The following is a 25,890-nucleotide window of genomic DNA, read 5'->3' as shown; positions in this document are numbered from 1 at the left end:
TTGGGGGAAGTCAAAAACAGATTCGCACTCTTTTTAGCAGACACTGGGTTAGTAAAAACCACATTGCTGATTTTGCTGGGCGGCCTCAGGCAAGTTACTTAACTTTTTGATTTTCATCTGAAGAGCAATTGTTGTTTGGCTCAAATAAGATACTAATATGGTGAGGTTCAAATGAAATAATGAATGTGAAATCACTTTGAAAAGCATAAAGTACTCTAAAAATGCAGTGCATTACTATTAGGAAGGATGAGTGCTCAACCAGTTATATACCATGGCTCTAGGTGTTCTTGTCAACTCCCTGTGTAATGACATTAACACCGTTTTACCTGCTTGCTATTCAAAGTATAAAGCAACTATAACAATTTCTATCAAATATGTCTCAAGTATTTGTGAAAGACTTAGATTCCTTTTCTAGGAGGAAAGAATCATTCTGTCTTTGTATAACTTTAATATTTTTTTCCTGTTTTACTTATAGACTGCCAAGGTCTCCACTTAGGGCAGTGGGAATCTTTGACTGTGGAACATTGGACATGAGCTTTGCCATTGGCTGGTTGAGAAGGAGAAGGCAGAATGTCTGCATTGTTACACCACAGAGCTCAAACTTCAGAAGACTTTGAGTTAAGCACATGATTATGTCTTCGTCTGTCCTATATGATCATCACAAACTAATGAAACACCTTTTAGGTCTTATGAATTCAGGTTACACTTTTTCTGGATGCTCTGGCAACTGATAGAGGTAGGATTGGGCTGGGTTTTGTGGGGAGTGGTGGAAGGGAAAGAATTCATCTTTCCCATTCTCCAGTCTTTGCTCAAGTCAAACATCTGTGCATGTAAAGATTAGGTTAACTAGGGAATTCCCTGGTGGTCCAGTGGTTAGGACTCTGCGCTTTCACCACTGAGGATCCCCGCAAGACACGTGGCGTGCCCCCCCCAAAAAAGATATAGGTTAACTAATCTAGGTTGTATAGAACAGGATTGAATCTAGAAAAATGCTTCAGTTATTACATTAGGACTTAAAAAATATAGTGAGAGGGCTTCCCTGGTGGTCCAGTGGTTAAAACTCTATGCTTCCACTGCAGGGGCAGCGCAAGTTCGATCCCTGGTCAGGAAAGTTCCGCATGCCATGATATGCGGCCAAAAAAAAAATTATATATATATATAGAGAGAGATGTGAAATGTGAAAGGCAAAGTTTCCTCCACTTTTTTTTAACATCTTTATTGGAGTATAATTGCTTTACAATGGTGTGTTAGTTTCTGCGTTTATAACAGAGTGTATCAGCTGTACGTATACATGTATCCCCATATCTCCTCCCACTTTTATTTTGCTTGAGGGTTTAAGTGGATGTTCTCTTTGAGGGTACAATTTGAAAATAGTGGATAGCTTCTTACATTTTACTTTGTATACTAAATTTCATAAGTGATTTTAACTTCGTGTGTGTGTGTGCATGTATACTCATGCTGATGGGCTTATTGCCTTTTCTAGGACCTGTGAAAAATGGAACCAAACTCTCTAAGGACAAAAGTCCCAGCTTTCTTATCTGATTTGGGGAAGGCCACATTGAGGGGAATCAGGAAGTGTCCCCGCTGTGGCACATACAATGGAACCCGGGGACTGAGCTGTAAGAACAAGACATGTGGAACCATATTCCGGTATGGCTCACGGAAGCAGCCTAGTGTTGAAGCTGTCAAAATCATAACAGGCTCTGATCTGCAAGTCTACTCTGTGCGGCAAAGAGACCGGGGCCCCGATTACCGATGCTTTGTGGAGCTAGGTGTTTCAGAGACAACCATCCAGACAGTGGATGGGACCATCATCACTCAGCTGAGCTCTGGACGGTGTTACGTCCCTGCATGCTTGAAAGCTGCCACCCAGGGTGTTGTGGAAAACCAGTGCCAGCACATCAAGCTGGCCGTGAACTGCCAGGCAGAAGCCACCCCTCTGACGCTAAAGAGCTCGGTCCTGAATGCAGTGCAGGCCTCCCCAGAAACCAAGCAAACCATCTGGCAGTTGGCCACGGAACCCACAGGTCCCCTTGTACAGAGGATCACTAAAAACATTTTGGTGGTGAAATGCAAGGCAAGCCAGAAGCATAGTTTGGGGTATTTGCATACATCGTTTGTGCAGAAAATCAGTGCCAAAAGCTTGCCTGAGCGCCGTTTCTTCTGCTCCTGCCAGACTCTGAAATCACAGAAGTCGAATGCCTCCAAGGATGAGGCGGTCCAGAGATGCATTCATTTCTTTGCTTGCATCTGTGCCTTTGCCAGTGATGAGACATTGGCTCAGGAATTCTCAGACTTCCTAAATTTTGATTCCAGCGGTAGGTGGTGTCGTTGACACAGTTACTCTGTTTTTCTAAAATGGCGATCAAAGTGTCCCACTGATGGCGTTTGGAGATTGTCCTAGCAACCTTCAGAAGCAGTTGCTAGATAAATCAAATGAAAAGTATTCCTTCTTTTAATCCCAGTGAGCATACTTGCATAAAGTTTGGTTGGTTGGTTAGTTGAAATTAATGATCAAGAGACAACTTGTGCATTTTCATTGAAACAATGAATCAAGCAAAGTTAGCTTTGCTTTGATTTTTTTACTCCACAGATGTCTTATGTTAGTAAAAACAAAGAAAAAACAAACAAAATCCCTTTTATTTTGTCTTGCTTGCTTGTTTCTTATCTTTGAAGATGGGTAAAACTAGTACCTTGCTCAAAAGATCTTTAAATGTTTCTACATCATCTTATGTTTTTAACATTTTTATCTTGTAGATGCTTTTTATTTTCATTTCTGAACGATCTTTAGTTGGCAGCAGCTCCCAACTTTTTAGTTTTACATTTCTCTGGAGAGCCTTTTATCGTATTAATGGTCTATGAACAAAAACATATGTTTGGGAGAGTTCTTTAAAGGAACTGATTTTAAAGCAGACGGTCACTCTATAATTTGTTTTGGGGATTTGGATTTCTAGAAATTAATTTTCTCTAGATAGGGACCCATACTTACTCTTGGGTAGTATTAATAATTCAGAAATTTGTTATATTTTAGGTCTAAAGGAGGTTATTGTGCCCCAGCTAGGTTGCCATTCAGAATCAACAGTGTCAGCTTGTGAGTCTACTGCCTCTAAGCCAAAGAAGAGGAAGAAGGAGGACGTATCTGGTGAGAAGCTGTTTGGTTGGTTTGTTTGGTGATGTTACCTTTAGAGGTGGTTTTACTGTGTTTTATGTGTTTCACTGAATCTCAGCAAGTATAAGAAATAATGTTGTTGTTGTTTCCTGAAAAAAGCTTTACTCTCCCTTGATGATTCTTTCTCAAGTGAAGCTAAGAGTCGGTTCTACTGGCCAAGTATAAGATCTGACCAAACTCCACTTTTAGTTTGCTCATCCCTTAATCAGTCAGACTAGTCTTACACCTTACTCTGCCTTAGGACAGTGTTATGAAATTTTCATCAATAGATATATATTTTTTTAAATTTGTGACAATGGTTAATTATATTTTCCACGATAATTTAGCAATATAGTTTGTTATCTGCATCTTCAGCAGGTGGCACCATATATGTATCTTTTTTCTTTTTAAATTCAAATATATCAGTGTCAGTTAAAGACTCATATAAATCAGTATGAAAATGCTGAAGTGTCCTAGTTGGTAAGTGTTAAAAGACCTAGGCTCTAGGGACTTCCCTGGTGGTCCAGTGGCTAAGGCTCTGCGCTCCCAATGCAGGGGCCCTGAGTTCGATCCCTGGTCAGGGAACTAGATCCCACATGCCTCAGCTAAGAATTAGCATGCCACAGCTAAAGATCCCACATGCGGCAACGAAGATCCCACCTGCCACAACTAAGACCCAGCACAGCCAAATAAAAAAATATTTAAAAAAATAATTTAAAAAAAAAAAAGACCTAGGCTGTAAACAAAAGGAAAATATTACCGGTCCGCACCTGAGAACCAAACTCCAAATGCACTAGTGAAGAGAGAAATGCAAACATTTTATAAATGCAGAATTAAAACAAGATACCTTGGGATACCAAATTAGCAAAGATATTTAAGCTATGAGACCACAGGCAAAGGTAAAATCAGTGTTCTTCAGCATGGCTAGTGTAGTGTACGTTGTTTTAATCATTTGTAGTATCTGTTAAGAACCTTAAAAAATGTTCCTACCCATAGAGGGAGTATTGCTGCAGGTGGGTCAGATGGTCAGGCACAGGCGTTCAGGTGCTGGGAAGTTGGAGAAAGATGGAGAAACAAAGTGACATGGTTATTTCTGTATTTTTGAGGGGTAATTCTGGCAGCAATATAGAGCAGAGATCATGGTTAAATGTTTGATTATGGGTCTTTCCCAGGAAAATTTGAAATTAAAAAAAATTCTTTTTACCCTCTAACTCAGTAATCCCACTTCTAAATAATCTTTTTTTAAGGAAATAATCCTTTGTACAGGAAAAGCATTTTGTCCAGAGATGCCTATTGTGTAGTTATTTATAATATTGAAAAATTAGAAACAACTAAGGGCCAGCCACTGGGAATAGTTAAATGACCCATGATAAACCACTTGATAGAATAGCAGCCATGAAAAATGACCAGAGTTTGGAGAAATGTTAGCTCACTCGGGTAGCCAGATAGAGTACATAATGCTCAGTTCAATTTGAATTTCAGATAAACAGTGAATAATTTTTTGGTATAAGTACTTCCCATGCAATCTTTGGAACATATTTATACTAAAAAATTATTTGTTTGTTTGAAGTTCAAAAAAAATTTTTTTTGCCAGATCTGGCAATCCCGGTATAATTAGAGCTACTTAAAGCACAAAACCAGCAAAATAAACTATTTACAAAAAAGAAAATGGACAGTAGTTCACCAGAAAATTGATAGTGATTGTCTGAAAGGTGGGAACAAAGGGTGAATTTTTTTCTTCCTTTCACTTCTAGTTCCCCCACCAACTTCCTGTAAAGAGTGTGAGACACTTAAAATGTTATATATAAGGGCTAATGCTAATTCTTTCTAGAAACTGAAGCTAACTTAGAAATTAGCAAAGACTTTTTATATGTTTTAGACTTCAGAAATTAATATTGAATCGATTTATATTCTGCAGACATTTTATTAAACACTATAATGATTTGTGGTTTAGGTGCACAGACGAACAGTTCACTGCTGCCTCAAGATGCAGTGAGCAGTAATCTAAGGAAAAGTGGCCTGAAAAAGCCTGTGGTTGCTTCTTCATTAAAAAGGCAGGGTAAGTTTCTCTTCCCCAGGATAGGCTAAAGAGTTGGAAAATCATCCTGAAGAAGCCCAAAGAGGGGACTTCCCTGGTGGTCCAGTGGTTAAGACTCTGCACTACCAATGCAAGGGGCGTGGGTTGGATCCCTGGTCAGATCCCACAGGCTGAGCAGGGTGGCAAAAAAAAAAAAAAAAATGATGCCCAAAGCAATATAATCAAAAGAAATGCTGCATATTGTCCCCCTAGATAAATACTAGCAGGCACTGAGACTAAGATCTGTGCTGTCGGTCCCACTGGTCTCAAATCAGGCTCAAAACCAAATTGTCTTTTTTTTTAAGATTTATTTATTATTTACTTATTTATTTTATTTATTTTTGGCTGCATCGTGTCTTAGTTGCGGCACCTGGGATCTTCGTTGAGGTGTGCGGATCTTTCGTGGCGGCACGCGGGCTCTTCGTTGTGGTGTGCAGGCTTCTCTCTAGCTGTGGCGCACATGCTCCAGGGCGCGTGGGCTCTGTAATTGTGGCACGCAGGTTCCAGAATGCATGGGCTCTGTAGTTTGCGGCACACGGGCTCCCTAGTTGACGCTCGCGAACCCAGTAGTTGTGGCACCTGGGCTTAGTTGCCCCGTGGCTTGGGGTATCTTATTTCCCCAACCAGGGATCAAACCTGCGTCCACTCCATTGTAAGGTGGTTTCTTTTGGCTGTATTAGGTCTTCGTTGCTGCACACGGGCTTTCTCCCTAGTTGCGGCTAGCGGGGCTACTCTTCATTTTGGTGCGCAGGCTTCTCACTGCGGTGGCTTCTCTTGTTGCAGAGCACAGGCTCTAGGCGCACGGGCTTCAGTAGTTGGGGCGCACGGGCTTAGTTGCTCCGCGGCATGTGGGATCTTCCCAGACCAGGGCTGGAACCAGTGTCCCCTGCACTGGCAGGCGGATTCTTAACCACTGTGCCACCAGGGAAGTCCCCCCCAAATTGTCTTTAAATAACAAATGCAACAAAAATTACTGACATGTTTTGGCAGCACGTATTTTGTAAAATATTTTCCTTTTGTTGCTGACTACCCATATGCAATTTGGTATAGGGGCTCCAAATTGAAGAAGAAACATATCTTACAATTATATTGATAAATATTTGTTGAGAAAGACAAATATAGTCTGTTCTCTAAAGTTACTGAACTTTGAAAACACCTAAAAGCAGTAACATTTAAGAGACAGAATGACTTAATTTGAATATAACTTATAAATTTATGTATGTCAATTTTCTACTCAGAATAGTTAAGCTTGTATGTTTGGGGGTCAACATTTTCTCATATAATATGGCTGGGTGATTAAAATTTAGACATTATCCCTGCCCTCATACTCTGGTTTTGAAGACAAGACCTATACATAATTAGCAAACAATACAAGACCAAATCTTAATTAATTAAGAACTGACACAGTCCAAGAATAAATGTTTTTGGAAGGTCAAGAAGTAAACAAATCAAAAGTATGTGGTAGGGCTTCCCTGGTGGCGCAGTGGTTGAGAGTCCGCCAGCCGATGCAGGGGACACAGGTTCGTGCCCCGGTCCGGGAAGATCCCACATGCCATGGAGCGGCTGGGCCCGTAAGCCATGGCCGCTGAGCCTGTGCGTCCGGAGCCTGTGCTCCGCAACGGGAGAGGCCACAACAGTGAGAGGCCAGCGTCCCGCAAAAAAAAAAAAAAAAAAAAAAAAAAGTATCTGGTAGAAGATTTTAAACAAATTTTTATCACTTTAGTGCAAAGAAAAAAGAAAACAGCTTTTAATCCAAATTGTCGCTATATGCATTTATTTATTAGAATTGTAATTTAAATGAATAGTAGTTTTGGCATCATTATCTGTTTATAAAAGGGGATAGGGCTTCCCTGATGACACAGTAGTTAAGAATCCGCCTGCCAATGCAGGGGACACAGGTTCGAGCCCTGGTCTGGGAAGATCCCACATGCCGCGGAGCAACTAAGCTTGTGTGCCACAACTACTGAGTCTGCGCTCTACAGCCTGCGAGCCACAACTACTAAAGCCTGTGTGCCTAGACCCTGTGCTCCGCAACAAGGGAGGCCCCCGCAATGAGAAGCCCACGCACCACAGCAAAGACGCAACACAGCCAAAAATAAAATAAATAAATTTATTTAAAAAAAAATAAAATAAAACGGGATATATACTTCAGTCATATGAAAACATTTCAGGAGAAGAAATAGAATAGAATGGTAGGTCATTGGGTATATAGACATAGTCATCAGGAATAGGGCCAATTAATGGCTCTAAAACAGCCATTATACAAGACCATTCTTCAATTTGCAGTTTGATGTTGAAAGGCTGCAAATTTTTTGTGGTTAATAATCTTAAACCCATTAGTCTCTCAGAGCTTTCTATTCCTTTTTTTTTTTCTAGTTGGATTCTTGAAAACAATCCTGCAATATTCCATTTCACTTATTGTATCTACTTTCTTTGAATTTCAGCTTGTTCCTCTTTTATGTATAAACTCCTTAGCTTTTTCAAACTTCAATTAACTGTTACACTCTGTAAGAAAAACGTTAATGAAGAGTTTTGTTTTGTCTTTCCCTAGGCTGTAGTCAGCTGTTAGATGAGGCACAAGTGACCTTATCCTTCCAAGACTGGCTGGCCAGTGTCACAGAACGCATCCATCAAACCATGCACTATCAGTTTGATGGTAAGTAATGGTCATCCAACTGGGCTATTGCTGAAAGTAGGAGAAATTAAAGTAATTGTGTTATAGTTCTACCCTGTTTTTTTTTTTTTTTTTTTTTTTTTTCTCTTTTTGCGGTATGCGGGCCTCTCACTGCTGTGGCCTCTCCCGTTGCGGAGCACAGGCTCCGGACGCGCAGGCCCAGCGGCCATGGCTCACGGGCCCAGCCGCTCCGCGGCACATGGGATCCTCCCAGACCGGGGCACGAACCCGTATCCCCTGCATCGGCAGGCGGACTCTCAACCACTGCGCCACCAGGGAGGCCCTAGTTCTACCCTGTTTTGATAGAAAAAGTAATTAGGCTTTAGCCTAGAGCGCACTGGGCCGCAAGAGAGTAGAAATCTAAATGAAATAAAGGAATAATCACATAATCAAAATGCAGGACCAGCAAAATGAATTTAGAGATGGAAGAGAAAAACCCCAGCAAATAATAAGTAAAGGTAGAGAGCCTTGGTCTTGGGGTATGCATGGGTGTGTAATTTGGCAAGGGAGATACCAAAGCCTTAGAAGATCATTCTAATCCTCAAACTTAAAGCAAGGGAGGAAATAGTTTAGAAAAAATCTAAACCTGTGAGACTAAGATAGTCATATAAAATTACACGGACATGCTAAGGAAGATTGGAGAACACAAGCTGGATTTGGGTTGATCGTGATAGCCTCATAGAACCTCAGCAGTTTCAGAGGTGGACCATCCAGCCTTGCCCGTTGCCTTAAAAGCATCCTTGATGGATCGTTTTCCAGGCTTTGTGCAGTGACGAGCAGCTCACTGCTTTTTGAGGCAGCTCATGACATTGTTAGACAGTGACAACTGTGAGGAAGGTCTTCCTCATACTAAGTGGAACTGTTTGCTGATAATACTTCCTGTTGGTTCTAGTTCTGTGCTCTAGTCACATGGAATAAGTCTGTTCCTGTTTTCAAATAACAGTCCCTGCCACTGCACACACCCTTTGCTCTGCCTGACAGGTCTTCTCTTTTCTAAGTGATACATCTCAGGTCTTCAAACACTCCTCGTGGCATATTTACAAACCTCACATCATTTTGATGTTCTTTGCTGAATATGTTGAAGTTTATGAATATCATTTTAAAAATAAAACACCCCAAACTGAATAGTAGCCCAACAGCAGACACTCGGTAGGAGGACATAAGTTTTGAAGGATTAGATCAGTTGTGGCTTCATGGTGAAGAAAGGGACAAGAATGGAGGTGTTGAAATACATGCTTAGTTTTATTTATATTAATTCAGAATAAATAAAACTTCAGAAGTTACTTTCAGAAAAACAAAATAAGCTAGGGAAGGTTAAAGAGAAAGTCTGTTTTTCTTTTCTTTTAAAAATTTATTTATATATTGTTTTAAATCATATAATAAATACCTACTAACCCACCTCCCGGAACTTAAAATAGAACATTGACAATAATGTAAACTATAAACTGAGGTCCTTCTTCATCCCATTCCTTGTAACACCCCCTCTCACCATCTCCATTGCCACCACCTTTGTCAAAGTCACCGTCAGCTCTCTCCTGGACTGTGATTCTGTGTCTTTTATAAGGGCTTTTCAAGATTAATTTACCTAAACCCTAGCATCCCATCAGCTGAGTTGTGGTAAGTTAGCAGTTTTAGAGTTGTAATGATCTCTGCAGATAGCCCATAATCTAATTTCAAGATGAAAGATTTAAAAAACCTTTCTGTAGTGACTTCTCCAAACTGCCCAGATATTAATATTTTAGTGGCTTGGGACTTCCCTGGTGGTCCAGTGGTAAAGAATCTGCCTTCCAATGCAGGGGGTGCTGGTTCGATCCCTCGTAGGGGAACTAAGAGCCCACATGCCTTGGGGCAACTAAGGCCCGAGCCCCTCAACTAGAGAGCCCACACGCTCTGGATCCCGGGCGCCACAACTACAGATCCCACGCACTCTGGAAACCATGCGCCACAACTAGAGAGAGAAAACCCACACGCCACAACTAGAGAGAAGCCTGCACACCGCAATGAAGAGCCCACGCACCGCAACAAAAGATCCCGCGTGCCGCAACTAAGACCCAATGCAGTCAAAAATAAATAAAGAAAAATTAAAAAAAAAATTTTTTAGTGGCTCAAAAGCAGTGACAGTTTTGTCATTGGCATTCTGCATTCAATTAAGTAGGTAAAATCAGTTGATAGAATGTAAAACCTTAATATGGAATTCTAGAAAACCTTTCATTTTCATTTTTCTCGGCTTGATCTTTATTTCAGAAAGGCAGCTGAACTGTCTTTAAGAACTACACTTTCTACAGGCAGGTGGAAGTTACATGTTAAGCCATGTGGTTCTGGATGTTTTCCCTCTGTTGGAGCTTGCTTCTTGGGCAGAGTTTTTAAGGAAAACTCTGAACTCTTTCACCCTCTCCCCTGAACACTCTTTCTGTTGACCTAATGTCTTGCAACTTTTTAAAAGAGGTTTGTTACGTATTTTCAAACAGTTTGCCTGTCTTCACATCAGAGAGAAGACTGATGCTTATTGTATAAAATGTCCTAACTTTGCAGTCTCCGGCACTGGCAGTCCTGACCATCTGAGAAAATGAATGCAAACAGCAGGTGCCTGGGATAGCGAGCAGCCATGAATCAAGTTTACCTTCTCAACTCAGCCTCGATGTTCTCATCTCATTTCATGTCCTCTTTAAAGGGAGAAGTCTGTGCTGTGGCAGTGTTTGCAAAATTAGGGATTTGAAAAGTTATCTTTGGTAGATGACAAGAGTGTGCTGTATTTGTTATAATTGCAAGGGATCAAGAGTAGGGCAGGTGACAGTGCTTGACTCATAAAGGTCAATCAAAGCCTTCTTTTGCCTCTGTATAAAGAAATCTCAGTGGTATTTTTAGTTATTACTACCCATCAATTCCATTTCTTCCACCTTCCCCTACACACCAGAAAGCCCACTGAGTTTCCTTAAATGAGCTTCTTCTTATTTCCTATAGGCAAACCAGAGCCACTGGTGTTCCACATTCCTCAGTCCTTTTTTGATGCCCTGCAACAGAGAATATCCATAGGAAGTGCAAAAAAACGGCTTCCCAACTCTACCACAGGTATGGGATTTTTCCTCAGGAATAGCAATAGATGTCTTGACCTTAGAGAATAATGTTTGGAAAAATTGTGTGGAATTTTCATGATTAGGACTTCTAGTTACATGCTCAGAGCATGAAGCCTTAGCCCATCAGCTCTTAGAATAATGATCACACTCTTCAAAGGCCCCATGCTTGTGCTAGTAGGAGCTGATGGAAAGATTCCGAAAGCACAATGTTGGTAAAAGAATCACCGATGAAGCACAATGAAGGTGCCCACCAAGAAGTTGGATATTTTCTAGATATGAGCCAATTTCAACAAATGCATTGCAGGCTCCAATTGTTGTTTGGGCTGGCTTTTTGGAAGCATATTACAGTATGTGTCAAAAACTAAAACTTGTTTTTCATGATTCCCCATTTATGATGAAGGGAGATTTTATTTTTAGAGTGATTCTCAGGCTTGGAACATTTTATAATTACAGTATTCTGATACTTATTTCTTGGCTTTATATAATATCTTTCTACTAGAGATCTCAAGATACTTATCTGGTAGTATAAGGAAATAAGGGAGAGAAAAGGAGAAGGAAAAGATTGCTCAGAGACAAATAGCCCAAGCGTAACTACAGCTAGAAATCAGAGCTATTTCTTCAGTAGATTGTTATTTGATGATGTAATAGGGACTGAAGTGTTTCTGTTTGTTTGTTTTTTGGCCGAGCCACTCAGCATGCGGGATCTTAGTTCTTGACCAGGGATCGAACCTGTGCCCCTGCAGTGGAAGCTCAGAGTCCTAACCACGGAACCTCCAGGGAATTCCCAGTACTGATGTTTAATTCTGTCTTTGAATAGTGCAGCTGTGAATCTCTCTGTTTAGGGCCATAAAAACCTCTGTCTTTACACCTTATCTTATCTATCTGACTTTTGAGACAGTATTTTTTTTATCTTTTTTTTTTTTTTTTTTTGACTATGTTGGGTCTTCGTTGTTGCACACGGGCTTTCTCTAGTTGCGGCGAGCAGGGGCTGGTGGCTTCTCTTGTTGCCGAGCACGGGCTCTAGGTGCATGGGCTTCATTAGTTGTGGCACATGGGCTCAGTAGTTGTGGCTCACAGGGTCTAGAGCACAGGCTCAGTAGTTGTGGCGCACGGGCTTAGTTGCTCCGTAGCATGTGAGATCTTCCCGGACCAGGGCTCCAACCAGTGTCCCCTGCGTTGGCAGGCAGATTTTTTTTTTTTTTTTTTTCTTTTTGCGGTATGCGGGCCTCTCACTGTTGTGGCCTCTCCCGTTGCGGAGCACAGGCTCCGGACGCGCAGGCCCAGCGGCCATGGCTCACGGGCCCAGCCGCCCCGCGGCATATGGGATCCTCCCAGACCGGGGCACGAACCCGCATCCCCTGCATCGGCAGGCAGACTCTCAACCACCGCGCCACCAGGGAGGCCCGGCAGGCAGATTTTTAACCACTGTGCCACCAGGGAAGTCCCTTGAGACAGTGTTGATGCTTCCAGTTTAAACTTTAGGCCTGGAATTTCCTAGCAGTCCAGTGGTTAGGACTCCACACTTCCACTGAAGGGGACATGGGTTCAATCCCTGGTCGGGGAACTAAGATCCCGCATGCTGAGTAGTGCAGCCAAAACAAAAACAAAAACAAACCATTTTAGGCCTAATACATTAATTTTAACCCGTTGCTTAGATATTTGGGGGTCCTTCAGTGGAACCCCTTTATAATCTGGGAGGCAGGGCAATAGATTGGCAACCACGTGAGCAGGCTTAAACTCTATGTAGTTATTTTAAGGACTATGATTTGACCTCTGACTTATCTAAAGGTGTAAGAGGCTGTTTTATAATAGAGTCCTCTGTGTGTAGACTTACCAAACAAACAAGTTTCCAAGATGTCAAAAATAAGTAGTATCTCAAAAGAAGCATCAGAGACTTTTTATAGCAGAAATCCTTATCATTTGATTCATCACATTTCTGCCAAAACTCTATTATAGATTTGCTTCTAGAATTCCTTTTTTAGGGAATTCCCTGGCGGTCCAGTGGTTAGGACTTAGCACTTTCACTGCCTGGGCTAGGTTTGATCCCTGATGGGGTAACTAAGTTCCCTCAAGCTGCGCGGCATGGCCAAAAAATATATATATTGGGTGGGCAAAAAAGTTCCTTCGGTTTTTAAATAAAAATAAAAGACACATTTTTCATTTTCACCAAGAACTTTATTGAACAACGTATTCACCCTTTTGTTCCACTACCTTCTGCCATTTTTCAGGCAACTTCATAGTCCCACATCTTCCCAAAACTTTTTATCTTTTTGAGCAAAGAACTGTTCTAGGTGTCTTTTACAGTCTTCCAGGGAATTGAAATTTTTTCCATTAAGAGAATTCTCCAAGGACCGAAATAAATGGAAATCTGAAGGTGCAATGTCTGGTGAATACGGTGGATGAATCAGAATTTCCCAGCCAAGCTCTAACAGTTTTTGCCTGGTCATCAAAGAAACATGCAGTCTTGCGTTATTCTGATGGAAGATGAAGCGTTTTCTGTTGACTAATTCCAGACACTTTTCATTGAGTGCTGCTTTCAGTTGGTCTAATTGGGAGCAGTACTTGTTGGAATTAATCGTCTGGTTTTCCGGAAGGAGCTCATAATAGATGACACCCTTCCAATCCCACCACATACACAACGTCACCTTCTTTGGATGAAGACCGGCCTTTGGTGTCGTTGGTGGTGGTTCATTTCACTTGTCCCACAATCTCTTCCATTCCACATTATTGTACAGTACCCACTTCTCATCACCCATCACAATTTGTTTTAAAAACAGAACATTTTCATTACGTTTCAGTAGAGAATTGCATGAGGAAATACAGTCAAGAAGGTTTTTTTCACTTAACTTACGTGGAACCCAAACATCAAAGCGATTAACATAACCAAGCTGCTGCAAATGATTTTCAACGCTTAATTTGGATATTTTGAGTATGTCAGCTATCTCCCGCGTGGTATAATGTTGATTGTTCTCAATTAATATCTCTATTTGATCACTATCAGCTTCAACTGGTCTACCCGATCGTGGAGCATCGTCCAGCAAGAAATCTCCAGCACAGAACTCCACAAATCACTTCTGACACATTCAATCAGTCACAGCACCTTCTCCATACACTGCACAAATCTTTTTTTGTGTTTCAGTTGTGTGTTTACCTTTCTTGAAATAATAAAACATAATATGCAGAAAATGTTGCTTTTTTTCTTCCATCTTCAATATTAAAATGGCTACACAGAAATTCACCAATTTTGATAAGTTTTTTTAAATGCAACTGATATGACAGTTGTCACAATACAATCTAACAAGATTGTTTCAAATGAAGTTAAAGACCACTAAGCAATACTAGAGCCATCTTACGGAAAAGAACGAACAAACCTTTTGGCCAACCTAAAACGTGTGTGTGTGTGTGTGTGTGTGTGTGTGTGTGTGTGTATAAAATACCTTTTTTAGAGGACTAAGATTCTATAAGGCAGGAATATCACTTCACTGAACTCTCCAGAAACTGGATAACAAATTCAGTGAAAGAGCATGTTATTTTTCGATAGTCTAATTTTACCCCCTTTTTACCTTGAAGCTTTTGTTCGCAAAGATGCTTTGCCACTGGGAACCTTTTCCAAGTATACCTGGCATATCACGAATATCCTGCAAGTTAAACAAATCTTAGATACCCCAGAGGTAAGAGTTTATTTCTACAATAGTGGGAGGGCAGAGAGGGGAAGAGAGGGAAGCAAGTGCGGGAAGTATGTTTGCACCAGCTCCTTGAGTCATGGACACCAAAGAGAATTCCTTTTTTTCATACTAAGAGATTATTCAGAAATATTCATGGCTTTATTGTTCCAACTCTGATTTTAATAGGTATTCCCTGTAGCTTGAGGATGTATCTTAAATTGGAGTATCCTTTCTTCTTTGCCTTTGGGATCAGAAAACAGGGATGCTCTTTCTTGTAAATTAAATAATGATCCCCTACTAGCCATGGTGAGCCCTAGGTTAACTGGCAAGCAGCTAGAAAGTGTATATATAATCTGAGATGATATACTATTTGTGAAGTCCGTGGGTCCAGCACAATTCAATGTTCCTCTCCAAACTGCAATTTAGTTCTCATTAGAGAAATGATTCTTAATTAGTTTGTGTTCTTTCTCACAGGGACAATGTTAGACATTTTTAAACATTTTTTTCAAGCAGATCCTAAAAATGTGAGGATTTTCCCTTCCTATGATAATGGAATAGTGTGGAAAACTCAGCATCATGTGATTTAATAATTAAGATTAGCTGAATTGCAAGGCACTGTTATGTTCGGAAAAATAAATTGTTTGGTAACTATAGAACTTACATAGGAACTTTAGGAAAGGCCTATGTTCGCACCAAAGACACTTGAGGAACTTCTTTAAATGCAGGATGTCGCAGAAACAGCTTCTAGCCTGAAAAGGGTGGGGTTCAGGGAGGCACTGCAGCAGCCCCAGAGCAAAGTCAAGTTGTGGAGCTTCTGTGTTGCACGTTACTTACCTGTATCACCCCATTCAATCTCACAACCATGCACTGGTATTAACAGTATTTTGCAGATGAGAAACAGGCTATGAGAAGCTCAGCCTGCTGTTTAGTGGCAAAGGCAAAATTCAGTTCAAGCTCTGTCTGGCTTAGTCCCAAGGATGGTGGAAGCACACAGGATGTGAGGTCAGCTATAGGTGCTATTGGTAGGGTTTTTAGGAGAAGATTGCTGCTAGCAGAGCAGTAGGGGAGGGAATAAAAATGATTTTAGAGCAGGTCTGTGCCAGTAGCAGTCATGTAGCCATGAAGGTATTAGGCGTTCAGTTCAGTATGGTTTGGTAAGGGTTCAAATGAAAGTTACAGAAAGAAAAGGAAAGGCAGAACTGTTGAAAAAATTTACTTGAAAATACAAGGGGAAATTTTAGTTAATTTGAGTGTACTTAGAAAAGAATGAATAAAATCTGTTGTCATCCAATGTTAGTCTACTTTGAAAGTTTTTCCTTTCTCACCTTTCTTGGTATTGTCTCCATATGCAGATGCCTTTGGAAATCACCCGGAGTTTTATCCAGAACCGGGATGGGACTTATGAGCTGTTTAAATGCCCTAAAGTAGAAGTAGAGAGCATAGCAGAAACCTATGGTCGTATAGAAAAGCAACCAGTGCTGCGACCCTTGGAACTAAAAACTTTTCTCAAAGTTGGTAAGTAAATTGGTGGTTTCAATAGCACACCTTCAGGGCTTCCCTGGTGGGGCAGTGGTTGAGAGTCCGCCTGCCAATGCAGGGGACACGGGTTCGTGCCCCGGTCCGGGAAGATCCCACATGCCGCGGAGCGGCTGGGCCCATGAGCCATGGCCGCTGAGGCTGCGCGTCCGGAGCCTGTGCTCCGCAACGGGAGAGGCCACAACAGTGAGAGGCCCGCATACCGCAAAAAAAAAAAAAAAAATAGCACACCTTCCTTTGAGGGTCACCTGTGTGTATTACGCTGTCCTCAACTTTGGGGCTTGACCTTGAACAAAGAAGACACATTCACACATTTTGTAAAGGCAGTCATGGGATAAGGTGTTTTGTTTCATCTGAGCCCGTACTTTGAAAATAAAATTAGGGCTTCCCTGGTGGCGCAGTGGTTGAGAGTCTGCCTGCCGATGCGGGGGATGGGGGTTCGTGCCCCGGTCTGGGAAGATCCCACATGCCGCGGATCGGCTGGGCCCGTGAGCCATGGCCGCTGAGCCTGCATGTCCAGAGCCTGTGCTCCGCAATGGGAGAGGCCACAACAGTGAGAGGCCCACGTACCATTAATAAATAAATAAATAAATAGATAGATAGATAAATAAATAAATTTAAAGAATTAGAGGGCTTCCCTGGTGGCGCAGTGGTTAAGAATCTGCCTGCCAATACAAGGGACATGGGTTCAAGTCCTGGCCTGGAAGATCCTACATGCCACAGAGCAGCTAAGCCCATGTGCCACAACTACTGAGCCTGAGCTCTAGAACCCACAGGCCACAACTATTGAGGCCATGTGACACAACTACTGAAGCCTGCACACCTAGAGCCCATGCTCCACAACAAGAGAAGCCACCACAATGTGAAGCCCACGCACCGCAACGAAGAGTGGCCCCAGCTCGCCGCAACTAGAGAAAGCCCATGCGCAGCAACGAAGAGTAGCCCCCACTCGGTGCAACTAGCGGAAGCCCGCGCACAGCAACAAAGACCCAACACAGCCAAAAATAAATAAATTTATTTAAAAAAAATAAAACTAGAGAAGTAATACCTGTTCATTATACAGAAATCTTAGATTTCATTATAGAGCATAAAGGAGGAGAAAAATAAAAACCACCTGTAATCCCACCCACTGTAGATGACATCATCATTAAGATTTTGGTGTATACCCTTTCAGACTTCTTTTTCTGTGCATGAAAAGGGTTTCTAGGGACTTCCCTGGTGGCGCAGTGGTTAAGAATCTGCCTGCCAATGCAAGGGACACGGGTTCGAGCCCTGGCCCGGGAAGATCCCACATGCCGCAGAGCAACTGAGCCCGTGCACCACAACTACTGAGCCTGCGCTCTAGAGCCTGTGCACCACAACTGCTGAGCCCACGTGCCACAACTGCTGAAGCCTGCGTGCCTAGAGCCCGTGCTCTGCAACAAGAGAAGCTACTGAAATGAGAAGCCTGTGCACCACAACGAAGAGTGGCCCCCACTCACCGCAACTAGAGAAAGCCTGTGCGCAGCAACAAAGACCCAACGCAGCCGAAAATAAAAACAAACACATTTTTTTAAAAAAGAAAAGGAAAAGAGTTTCTAAAACATGGGATCATATCTCAGCAGCTTTTTTCACTTAAAAATATATCACGAACAGCTTTCCATGTCTGTCTTCAACATTATTTTTTAAACTTTTTTTATTATTATAAAATATGTAATATAAAACTTAACATTTTAACCATTTTTAAGCATAAGGTTTTCTGGCATTAAGTACTTTTGCATTGTTGTGCAACCATCACCACCATCCATCTCCAGAACTTTTTCATCTTTCTCAACTGAAGCTACCCATTAAATACTAACTCTGCATTCCTGCCTCCCCCCAGACCTGGTTGCCATTCTACTTTCTGTCTGTATGAATTTGACTACTCAAATTAGAATCATACAATCTTTGTCCTTTTGTGACTGGCTTATTTCACTTAGCATAATCTCTTCAAGGTTCATCCATGTTGTAGCATGTGACAAATTTTCTTTCCTTTCTAAGGCTGAAAAATATTTCATTATATGTATCTACTACATTTTGTGTATCCATTCATTTGTTTGGATACTTGGATTGCTTCAACCTTTTGGCTATTGTGAATACAACATTTTTAAACAGCTTCATAAAATTAATTCATTAAGTTATCTCACTCTAGTCAATCCTGAATTTAAGTTGTTTCAAACTTTTTGCTATTATGAACAATGCTTCCTTTTATAATTAACTTCCTTTTAGACAAACCTTTTATAGCCTTAATTATTTCCTAATTTATTTAGGATATTCTTTTGGGTAAATTCTTAAAAGTTAAACTGGAGGGTCAAAGGTTATGTACATTTTTAGGACTTTTGATTGTTTTTGTCACACTGCCCTCCAGAAAGATCATAATATTTCTACAGTTTACTCCTGCTAGCCATGCATGAAAGAGTTTCTCTTTTTTATTTTTTACTTTTGGCTGTGTTGGGTCTTCATTGCTGCCCATGTGCTTTCTCCAGTTGTGGTGAGCAGGGGGCTATTCTTCATTGCAGGGGGCTACCCTTCATTGCAGTGCACGGGCTTATCATTGCGGTGGCTTCTCTTGTTGTGGAGCATGAGCTCTAGGTGCGTGGGCTTCAGTAGTTGTGGCATGTGGGCTCAGTAGTTGTGGTGCACGGGCTTAGTTGCTCCATGGCATGTGGGATCTTCCCAGACCGGGGATCGAACCCATGTCCCCTGCATTGGCAGGCGGATTCTTAACCACTGCATCACCAGGGAAGTCCCCAAGAGTTTCTTTTTTTAATCTTTATTGATTTGATAGCCAAAAAATGTTCTATCATTCTTTTAATTTGCATTACCCTCAAATGTTAATGAGAGTAAGTTTTCATATTAGTCATTTGTATTTGATGAATTGCTTTTTCTTTGTCTATTTTTTTTTTTTTTTTTTTTTTTTTTTTGCGGTATGCGGGCCTCTCACTGTTGTGGCCTCTCCCGTTGCGGAGCACAGGCTCCGGATGCGCAGGCCCAGCGGCCATGGCTCACGGGCCCAGCCGCTCCGCGGCATATGGGATCCTCCCAGACCGGGGCACGAACCCGTATCCCCTGCATCGGCAGGCGGACTCTTAACCACTGCGCCACCAGGGAGGCCCTCTTTGTCTATTTTTAACTTGGGTATAATAATTCAATAATAATAATGACAACTATAACAAGTAGCACTTAATGAGCACCTACTCTGTGCCAGCTGTTATTTTAAGTTCTTTACCTAGATTAATCCATTTAATGCTCATCAGCCCACTCAGAGGTAGATTCTGTGATCCCCATTTACAGATGAATAAACTGAGGTGAAGATAGGTGCAGTAACCTGCCCAGAGTTACACAGCTAGTAAAGTGGTGGAGCTGGTCCTCAACTCCAGGCAGTTTTGGACTCCAGAGCCTTCACTCCTAGCCATCCAACACTCACCTGTCTTTCCACTGATTAGGCTATAAGCACTGTCAGGGCAGTGAACTGTGTCACCAAGAAATTTAGAATTTATAATTATTTTATCAAATTCTTGTGAAATATATTTTTGGCTGCTCTTGTGAATAAGGTGTTTATCATGTGTCTAACTTGTTACTGCCAATGTATGGAAAGCTCTTGATTTTGATATAATTACTATCAAATTGCCCTCCTTAATGAATTCCTAGTAGTGATGATAGTTGTTTACCTGTTGTTTCTGGGAAATCAATTATATCACTTGAAAAATAATGATAATTTTGTTTCCTATCAAATGTTTATATCTCATTGTGTTTTTCTTGTTAAATTAGCTACAACTTCAAGAGCAACAATGAATAATAGTAAAGCTAGCAGCTGAGATTTTCATTTTACTATAGTAAAACTATCATTTTTACTATAGTAAAAACTCCTCCAGCATAGCATTTTCCAACTCTATCTTGAAGAAGAGATAGTGATAAGTATGCTGTGAAAAAAGTGTTCCATGATCTGATAAGTTTGAGAAATGCTACATACTGTATTTCTTTGATTCTAAGACCCTTGACTGTAAGATGTTCAGTCAATTTTGTAATAACTTTTTTGCTGGGAAAAGAAACTTTGCCACATGAGAACTTCCCTGGTTGTGTGATATACTCAGATCGCAGATAATGTTACAACTGGAGGAGGGAGGCAGTAGGGAGTAGTGTCTTAGAATATAATGTATCTCTCTTAGTAACTCATCCTATAAATTTGCATATTAAAAAGATCCTGAAATTAAAATACCTGTTGAACTTTATTTAACTTAAGTTTTCCCCAGTTTATTTGACTGGTCAACACTTTTCAGGGGAATACCATTAGCATTTCATAGAAGTTTTCTGGGGAAAAAAATGCTCTGTGTTTCAGTATTAAATAATGAGCTATTGGTTATTTCAGATACATTTTTTTATTATAACAGCATATCATATTATTGGTTTATTAAGTATTTTTATTAGGAACTAGAATTGATTTTTTTTAAATGTAGTTGTTTTTTAAATTATTTTTATTTATTTATGTATTATTTTCTGGCCTCACCACATGGCTTGCGGGAGTTCCCCAACCCAAGATTAAACCTGGGCCACAGCAGTGAAAGCACCGAATCCTAACCACTAGACCACCAGGGAACTCCCTAGAACTTAATTTTTTGAAATAACTTTTTTTTTTTAAATTTTTGGCCACTCCCCGCAGCACGTGGGAACTTAGTTCCCTGACCAGGGATCAAACCTGTATCCCCTGCATTGGAAGGCGGAGTCTTAACCACTGGACCGCCAGGGAAGTCCCTTGAAATACCTTTTTACCATCTTTTGAGAAACCTCAAAAGATGAACTGTTTTGACCCAAATGCAATGAAATTTATTTATTTTATTTAAGTATAATTGATTTACAATGTGAGTTTTATGAATAAATGTCTAATAGTTAAGTAGTCTTGCCTTTCTGGAATAAATCCTGTGTGGTCTTTTTTATTTTAATATGTACGTAGAGTCTATTTGCTAATACTTTACTTAGGATTTTTTATTATTGATTCATAAGTATTAACTGCCTACGGTTTCTTTTTTGGAGGCTGTCTTTTTTGGGGTTTTGTAATAGTTATATAGAAAATGATTTTAGAAAGCTTTGGACCAAATTAAATATCTTGGGGGGAAGGGTAAATTGGGATTTGGGGATTGACATATACATACTACTATATATAAAATAGATGACTAATAAGAACCTACTGTATAGCACAGGGAACTCTACTCAATTCTCTGTAATGACCTATACGGGAAAAGAACCTAAAAAAGAGTGGATATGTGGATATTTATAACTGATTCACTTTGCTGTACAGCAGAAGCTAACACAACATTGTAAATCAACTATACTCCAATAAAAATTAATTTTAAAACATAGCTTAGGGCTTCCCTGGTGGCGCAGTGGTTGAGAGTCCGCCTGCCGATGCAGAGGACACGGGTTCGTGCCCCAGTCCGGGAAGATCTCACATGCCGCGGAGCGGCTGCGCCCGTGAGCCATGGCCACTGGGCCTGCGTGTCCAGAGCCTGTGCTCCGCAACAGGAGAGGCCACAACAGTGAGAGGCCCGCATACCGGAAAAAAAAAAAAAAAAAAAGCTTAGGAAATATCTGTTCCTTGAATGTTTGAAAGAATTTATTCTCTTGGACCTAACCTTTACTTGCAGGCAGTTCTCTAAAAACTTGTTTAATTTCTTCTGATTTATATTTGTACTCACGGTCTCTACCTCTTCTTTAGTCAATTTTAATTGTTTTTTCCAAAAAAATTCTTCTATTTTCATCCAAAATTTAAATTGTGTACATTTTTATAATTTTTCGTATAGAGGATAATCACATAACTTTTAAAACCTAGGTCTATAGTTATATACTCCAAGAATTTTTTGTCTTTTTCAAAGAACTGGCTCTTGTATTTATCTGAATGTCTGTTTTGAACTATTTTATGCTTTTGTCTGTAAAAATTTCTCCTAACTCTTTAAAAAACTTTTCTAACATTTTCTTGGAATTTTAAAATTTTTATACCTTTTGGAATTATCAGTTAATTTTTAAAATTCATGTTTGATAATAAGAACATTTAAGGTTCTTCTTCTTATTATTAATATCTAAATAGTCTCTAATCATAGTTTAGTTTCTCTGTGTCCCCAACACTTTGTATTTAAAATTTCCAGTTGGTTGAGTTGGTTTGATTTTTATATTCTTAGGTATCAATTTCTACTTTTATTATTTTGAGGTCAGAAGATGTGCCTTTTCAATTTCTATTTATTTTAGGGATTTAAAAATATTTTCTCACTAACCTAATGTATGATATTAATTTGTGCTAGCAAAGATGTTATTATTTATCCAATGTAAAGTCTTGTATAGCTTTAAGACTTATACAACTTAGATAGCAGAGTTGTGATAGAACTTCCTACTACAGTTATGTTTCTCTAAATGTCTTCTGATATTGCAAAAAGCCTTTGAGTATTGTAATGCAATGTTTTTGGTACATCAGAGTTATTGACAGATGTCAATGTAAATATATTGTCTTAGTCCATTTGGGCTGCTATAACAGAATACCATAAACTGGGAGGCTTACAAACAACAGAAATTTATTTCTCACAGTTCTGCGGGGTGGGAAATCCAAGATCAAGGCACCAACAGATTCGATGTCTGGTGAGGGCCTGCTTCCCGGCTCAAAGACGGCCATCAGCAGTCTTCACTCTGTGTCCTCACATTACAGAAAGGGCAAGGATGCCTCTGGGGTCTAAAATAAGGGCACTCAATCTCATTCATCTGCCCTCATGACCTAATCACCTCCCAAAGGCCCCACCTCCAAGTACTATCACATCAGGGATTAGGTTTTCAATTTATGAATCTTGGAAGGATACAAAATTTGGGAGAAATTTTGGGAGAATGTAGATTCAGTCTATAGCAATACTTTATCAGTGTAAAAATAACATTTGCCCTAAATTCATCTTTGTTCAATATTACAGCAGCGGCACCAGCTTTGTTTTGTTTTACATTTTTCTGATGTTTGCCATCCTTTTAACTTTTTTGTGACACTTTGTTCTCATTGAACCTCTTATCAATATTATATTGTTGGTTTTGATTTTTCTCCAATTTCAATAGTTTATCCCCTTTATTATAATTGATATAGTTGGTCTTGTCTCCTTGTTTTGTTCTTCTGTTTTTTGCTAAATGGACTATGTTATCTATGCTTAATTGTCTCCATAGTTTTGAAGGTGATACCATATGCTTATTTTTAATTCTGCTAGTATTTTACATTTTTTCAAAAGCATTCTTTAACCTGAGTTTTTCACGTTTAAATCTTTGATCTTCTGGACTTTATCTTGATGTAAGTTATGAGGTAAGATTCTGCCTTTTATTTTCTTCCAGATAATTATGTAGTTGATGCACACCATTTGTTATAAGAAACACTTGTATTTCTTTTACTAATTGAAAATGCCATTTTTACCTTATCTTAAATTCCTGTTCTTTTTGTATCCATTTTGGATCTTTCTGTTTTGTTTTGTTAATCTGTCTAGACATATGCCAGTACCACACTCTTTTGTTATTATGGATTTGTAATATGTTTTAGAACCATGTAGATTTTAATTGTTTCTTTCTAGTTTCCTTGAAACCTTGACCTTTTCTTGATAGTCTCCCTTTTAACCTCACCCAGCTGTCTTTTCCTCTTAGTCTGGGCTCTCCTTATGATTCTTTTGGCCCTATTTTCATAAAAGCTGGGTCTTATTTTATTTGAGGATGCCAGACAGTTCCCTGAAACTTTGTTTTGGATAGATATAGCAGTAATCACTTTTCCCTTCCCTTGATTCTTCTTGTTGGGCCCCCCCCCTTTTTTTTCCTCATATAATTTTTGGGTTTTGTTTTTTTGTTTTTTTTGCGGTACGCGGGCCTCTCACCGTTGTGGCCTCTCCCGTTGCGGGGCACAGGCTCCGGACGCGCAGGCTCAGCAGCCATGGCTCATGGGCCCAGCCGCTCCGCGGCATGTGGGATCTTCCCGGACCGAGGCACGAACCCGTGTCCCCTGCATCGGCAGGCGGACTCTCAACCACTGCGCCACCAGGGAAGCCCAGTTTGTTTTTTTTTTTTAACTTCTTTTTCATTTCCTTTTAAAATTTGTGAACAGGGTAAGATCTGTCCAGACTCAATTTTTTTTAATTAATTAATTAATTTTTGGCTGCATTGGGTCTTTGTTGCTGCGCGCAGGCTTTCTCTAGTTGCGGCGAGCGGGGGCTACTCTTCATTGCAGTGTGCGGGCTTCTCATTGTGGTGGCTTCTCTTGGGGTGGAACACGGGCTCTAGGCACACGGGCTTCAGTAGTTGTGGCACGTGGGCTTAAGCAGTTGTGGCACACGGGCTTAGTTGCTCCACGGCATGTGGGACCTTCCCAGACCAGGGCTCGAACCCATGTCCCCTGCATTGGCAGGCAGATTCTTAACCATTGTGTCACCAGGGAAGTCCTGTCCAGACTCAAATTTATTTTGGAGTTGTACTAATCAATCTTTTTTCTTTTCTTTTCTTTTTTTTCTTCAGGCAACACTTCCCCAGATCAAAAGGAGCCAACACCTTTCATCATTGAGTGGATCCCAGATATTCTTCCCCAATCCAAGATTGGCGAGCTGCGGATCAAGTTTGAGTATGGTCACCACCGCAATGGGCATGTGGCGGAGTACCAAGAACAGCGGCCCCCCCTGGACCAGCCTTTGGAACTGGCCCCTCTGACCACCATCACTTTCCCTTGAGGCAAAACAAAAGAGTCTTTCGCTGCTAAATTTGCACATCCCCACCCTTTGACAACTTTAAATACTAGTTAGGCACTTAGATGGCTCTGTTCCTTAGTGAACTACTCTTAGGTAATATGCGGTTTCTCAACACATTCAAGTGGATTCTGTTGAAGAAAAACTCTTCTTGTACATAGCCCTTTTGGTGCTGCTGTGTATAGTCTTCATTATAAATTGGGTGGTATTCCTGGCTAGTTTTTAAAGGAACAAAAAGAAAACCAGCCCACATACCTTCTCGAAGGACTCACCTTTAGAGTTTGTTTCAACCTTTTCCTAATTCTCTAAGAAGTTAGCAGCACTCGCCTTACACCAACAGTGTTGGAAAGTTAATAATACCCTGGTTAGGGCAGAATGTTGACGATCATCCTGGCAGAATTCCAGTCGTGCCCTTTCATTCTTTTCTCAAAGCACAGTGTCACTCGTTTTTCCAAATTATATCTCATGTTGGCCTAATTATAAAATTATACACCTTTCGGGAGATTTAGGTGATAGTCAAACAGGAAAAAGAGATCCAGGTGTCAAGGCAGTATTTGACATTTCAAACTAATGCTTGTAATTGCTTGTTTACTTGATTTTTCTTTCCTTCTTTACTCTCCAAAAAGTTTAACAGGTGGTAAAATTCAATTCCTATTTTTTAATTCATTGATCACAGAACGGAGATACTGAAAGACACAGAATGAAAGCCTGCCTTTAAGGAGAAAAGAAGGGAATGAACATGTCCTGTTTGCCTACTACATCCCAGGCATTTTCATTTAGATTCTCATTTGATCATTTTTCTCATTTAGTCCTCATCATTCTTTGAGTTTAGCCATCACCCCTTCTTTTATAAATTTAAACAGTCTCTTTGAGATTAAGTATCTTGCTGGAAACAGCATTAAAAATGTTTCATTTTATTCCAAAGTGCATGTTCTTTCCACTCTGTCATGTTGCTTTATAATATAA

General features: G+C 40.4%; 1 protein-coding gene across 11 annotated transcripts in view; it reads left to right on the top strand.

Annotated features, from left to right (window-relative positions):
* The window catches only part of C14H2orf42 (chromosome 14 C2orf42 homolog), a 43,536-nt gene extending 17,753 nt beyond the window's left edge, over nucleotides 1-25,783 (top strand). For 10 of the 11 annotated variants that reach the window (XM_060117128.1, XM_060117126.1, XM_060117121.1 and 7 more), the window contains 9 exons: nucleotides 476-736; nucleotides 1,484-2,318; nucleotides 3,032-3,142; nucleotides 5,103-5,207; nucleotides 7,777-7,881; nucleotides 10,861-10,968; nucleotides 14,544-14,644; nucleotides 15,991-16,153; nucleotides 24,701-25,783. In XM_060117128.1, the coding sequence (XP_059973111.1) occupies nucleotides 1,496-2,318; nucleotides 3,032-3,142; nucleotides 5,103-5,207; nucleotides 7,777-7,881; nucleotides 10,861-10,968; nucleotides 14,544-14,644; nucleotides 15,991-16,153; nucleotides 24,701-24,909 (1,725 nt within the window). In that variant the 5' untranslated portion in view covers nucleotides 476-736; nucleotides 1,484-1,495 and the 3' untranslated portion in view covers nucleotides 24,910-25,783. The remainder of the gene's footprint in view (nucleotides 1-475; nucleotides 737-1,483; nucleotides 2,319-3,031; nucleotides 3,143-5,102; nucleotides 5,208-7,776; nucleotides 7,882-10,860; nucleotides 10,969-14,543; nucleotides 14,645-15,990; nucleotides 16,154-24,700) is intronic. The other variant, XM_060117131.1, reaches the window with a different exon arrangement.
* Nucleotides 25,784-25,890: the final 107 nt, after the last annotated feature.

Source organism: Mesoplodon densirostris, chromosome 14 (genome assembly GCF_025265405.1).
Source record: "Mesoplodon densirostris isolate mMesDen1 chromosome 14, mMesDen1 primary haplotype, whole genome shotgun sequence".
In the NCBI taxonomy this organism is placed as follows: domain Eukaryota; kingdom Metazoa; phylum Chordata; class Mammalia; order Artiodactyla; family Ziphiidae; genus Mesoplodon; species Mesoplodon densirostris.
The sequence above is the reverse complement of the archived record's forward strand: the minus strand, read 5'-3'. Positions and strand labels throughout refer to the sequence as shown.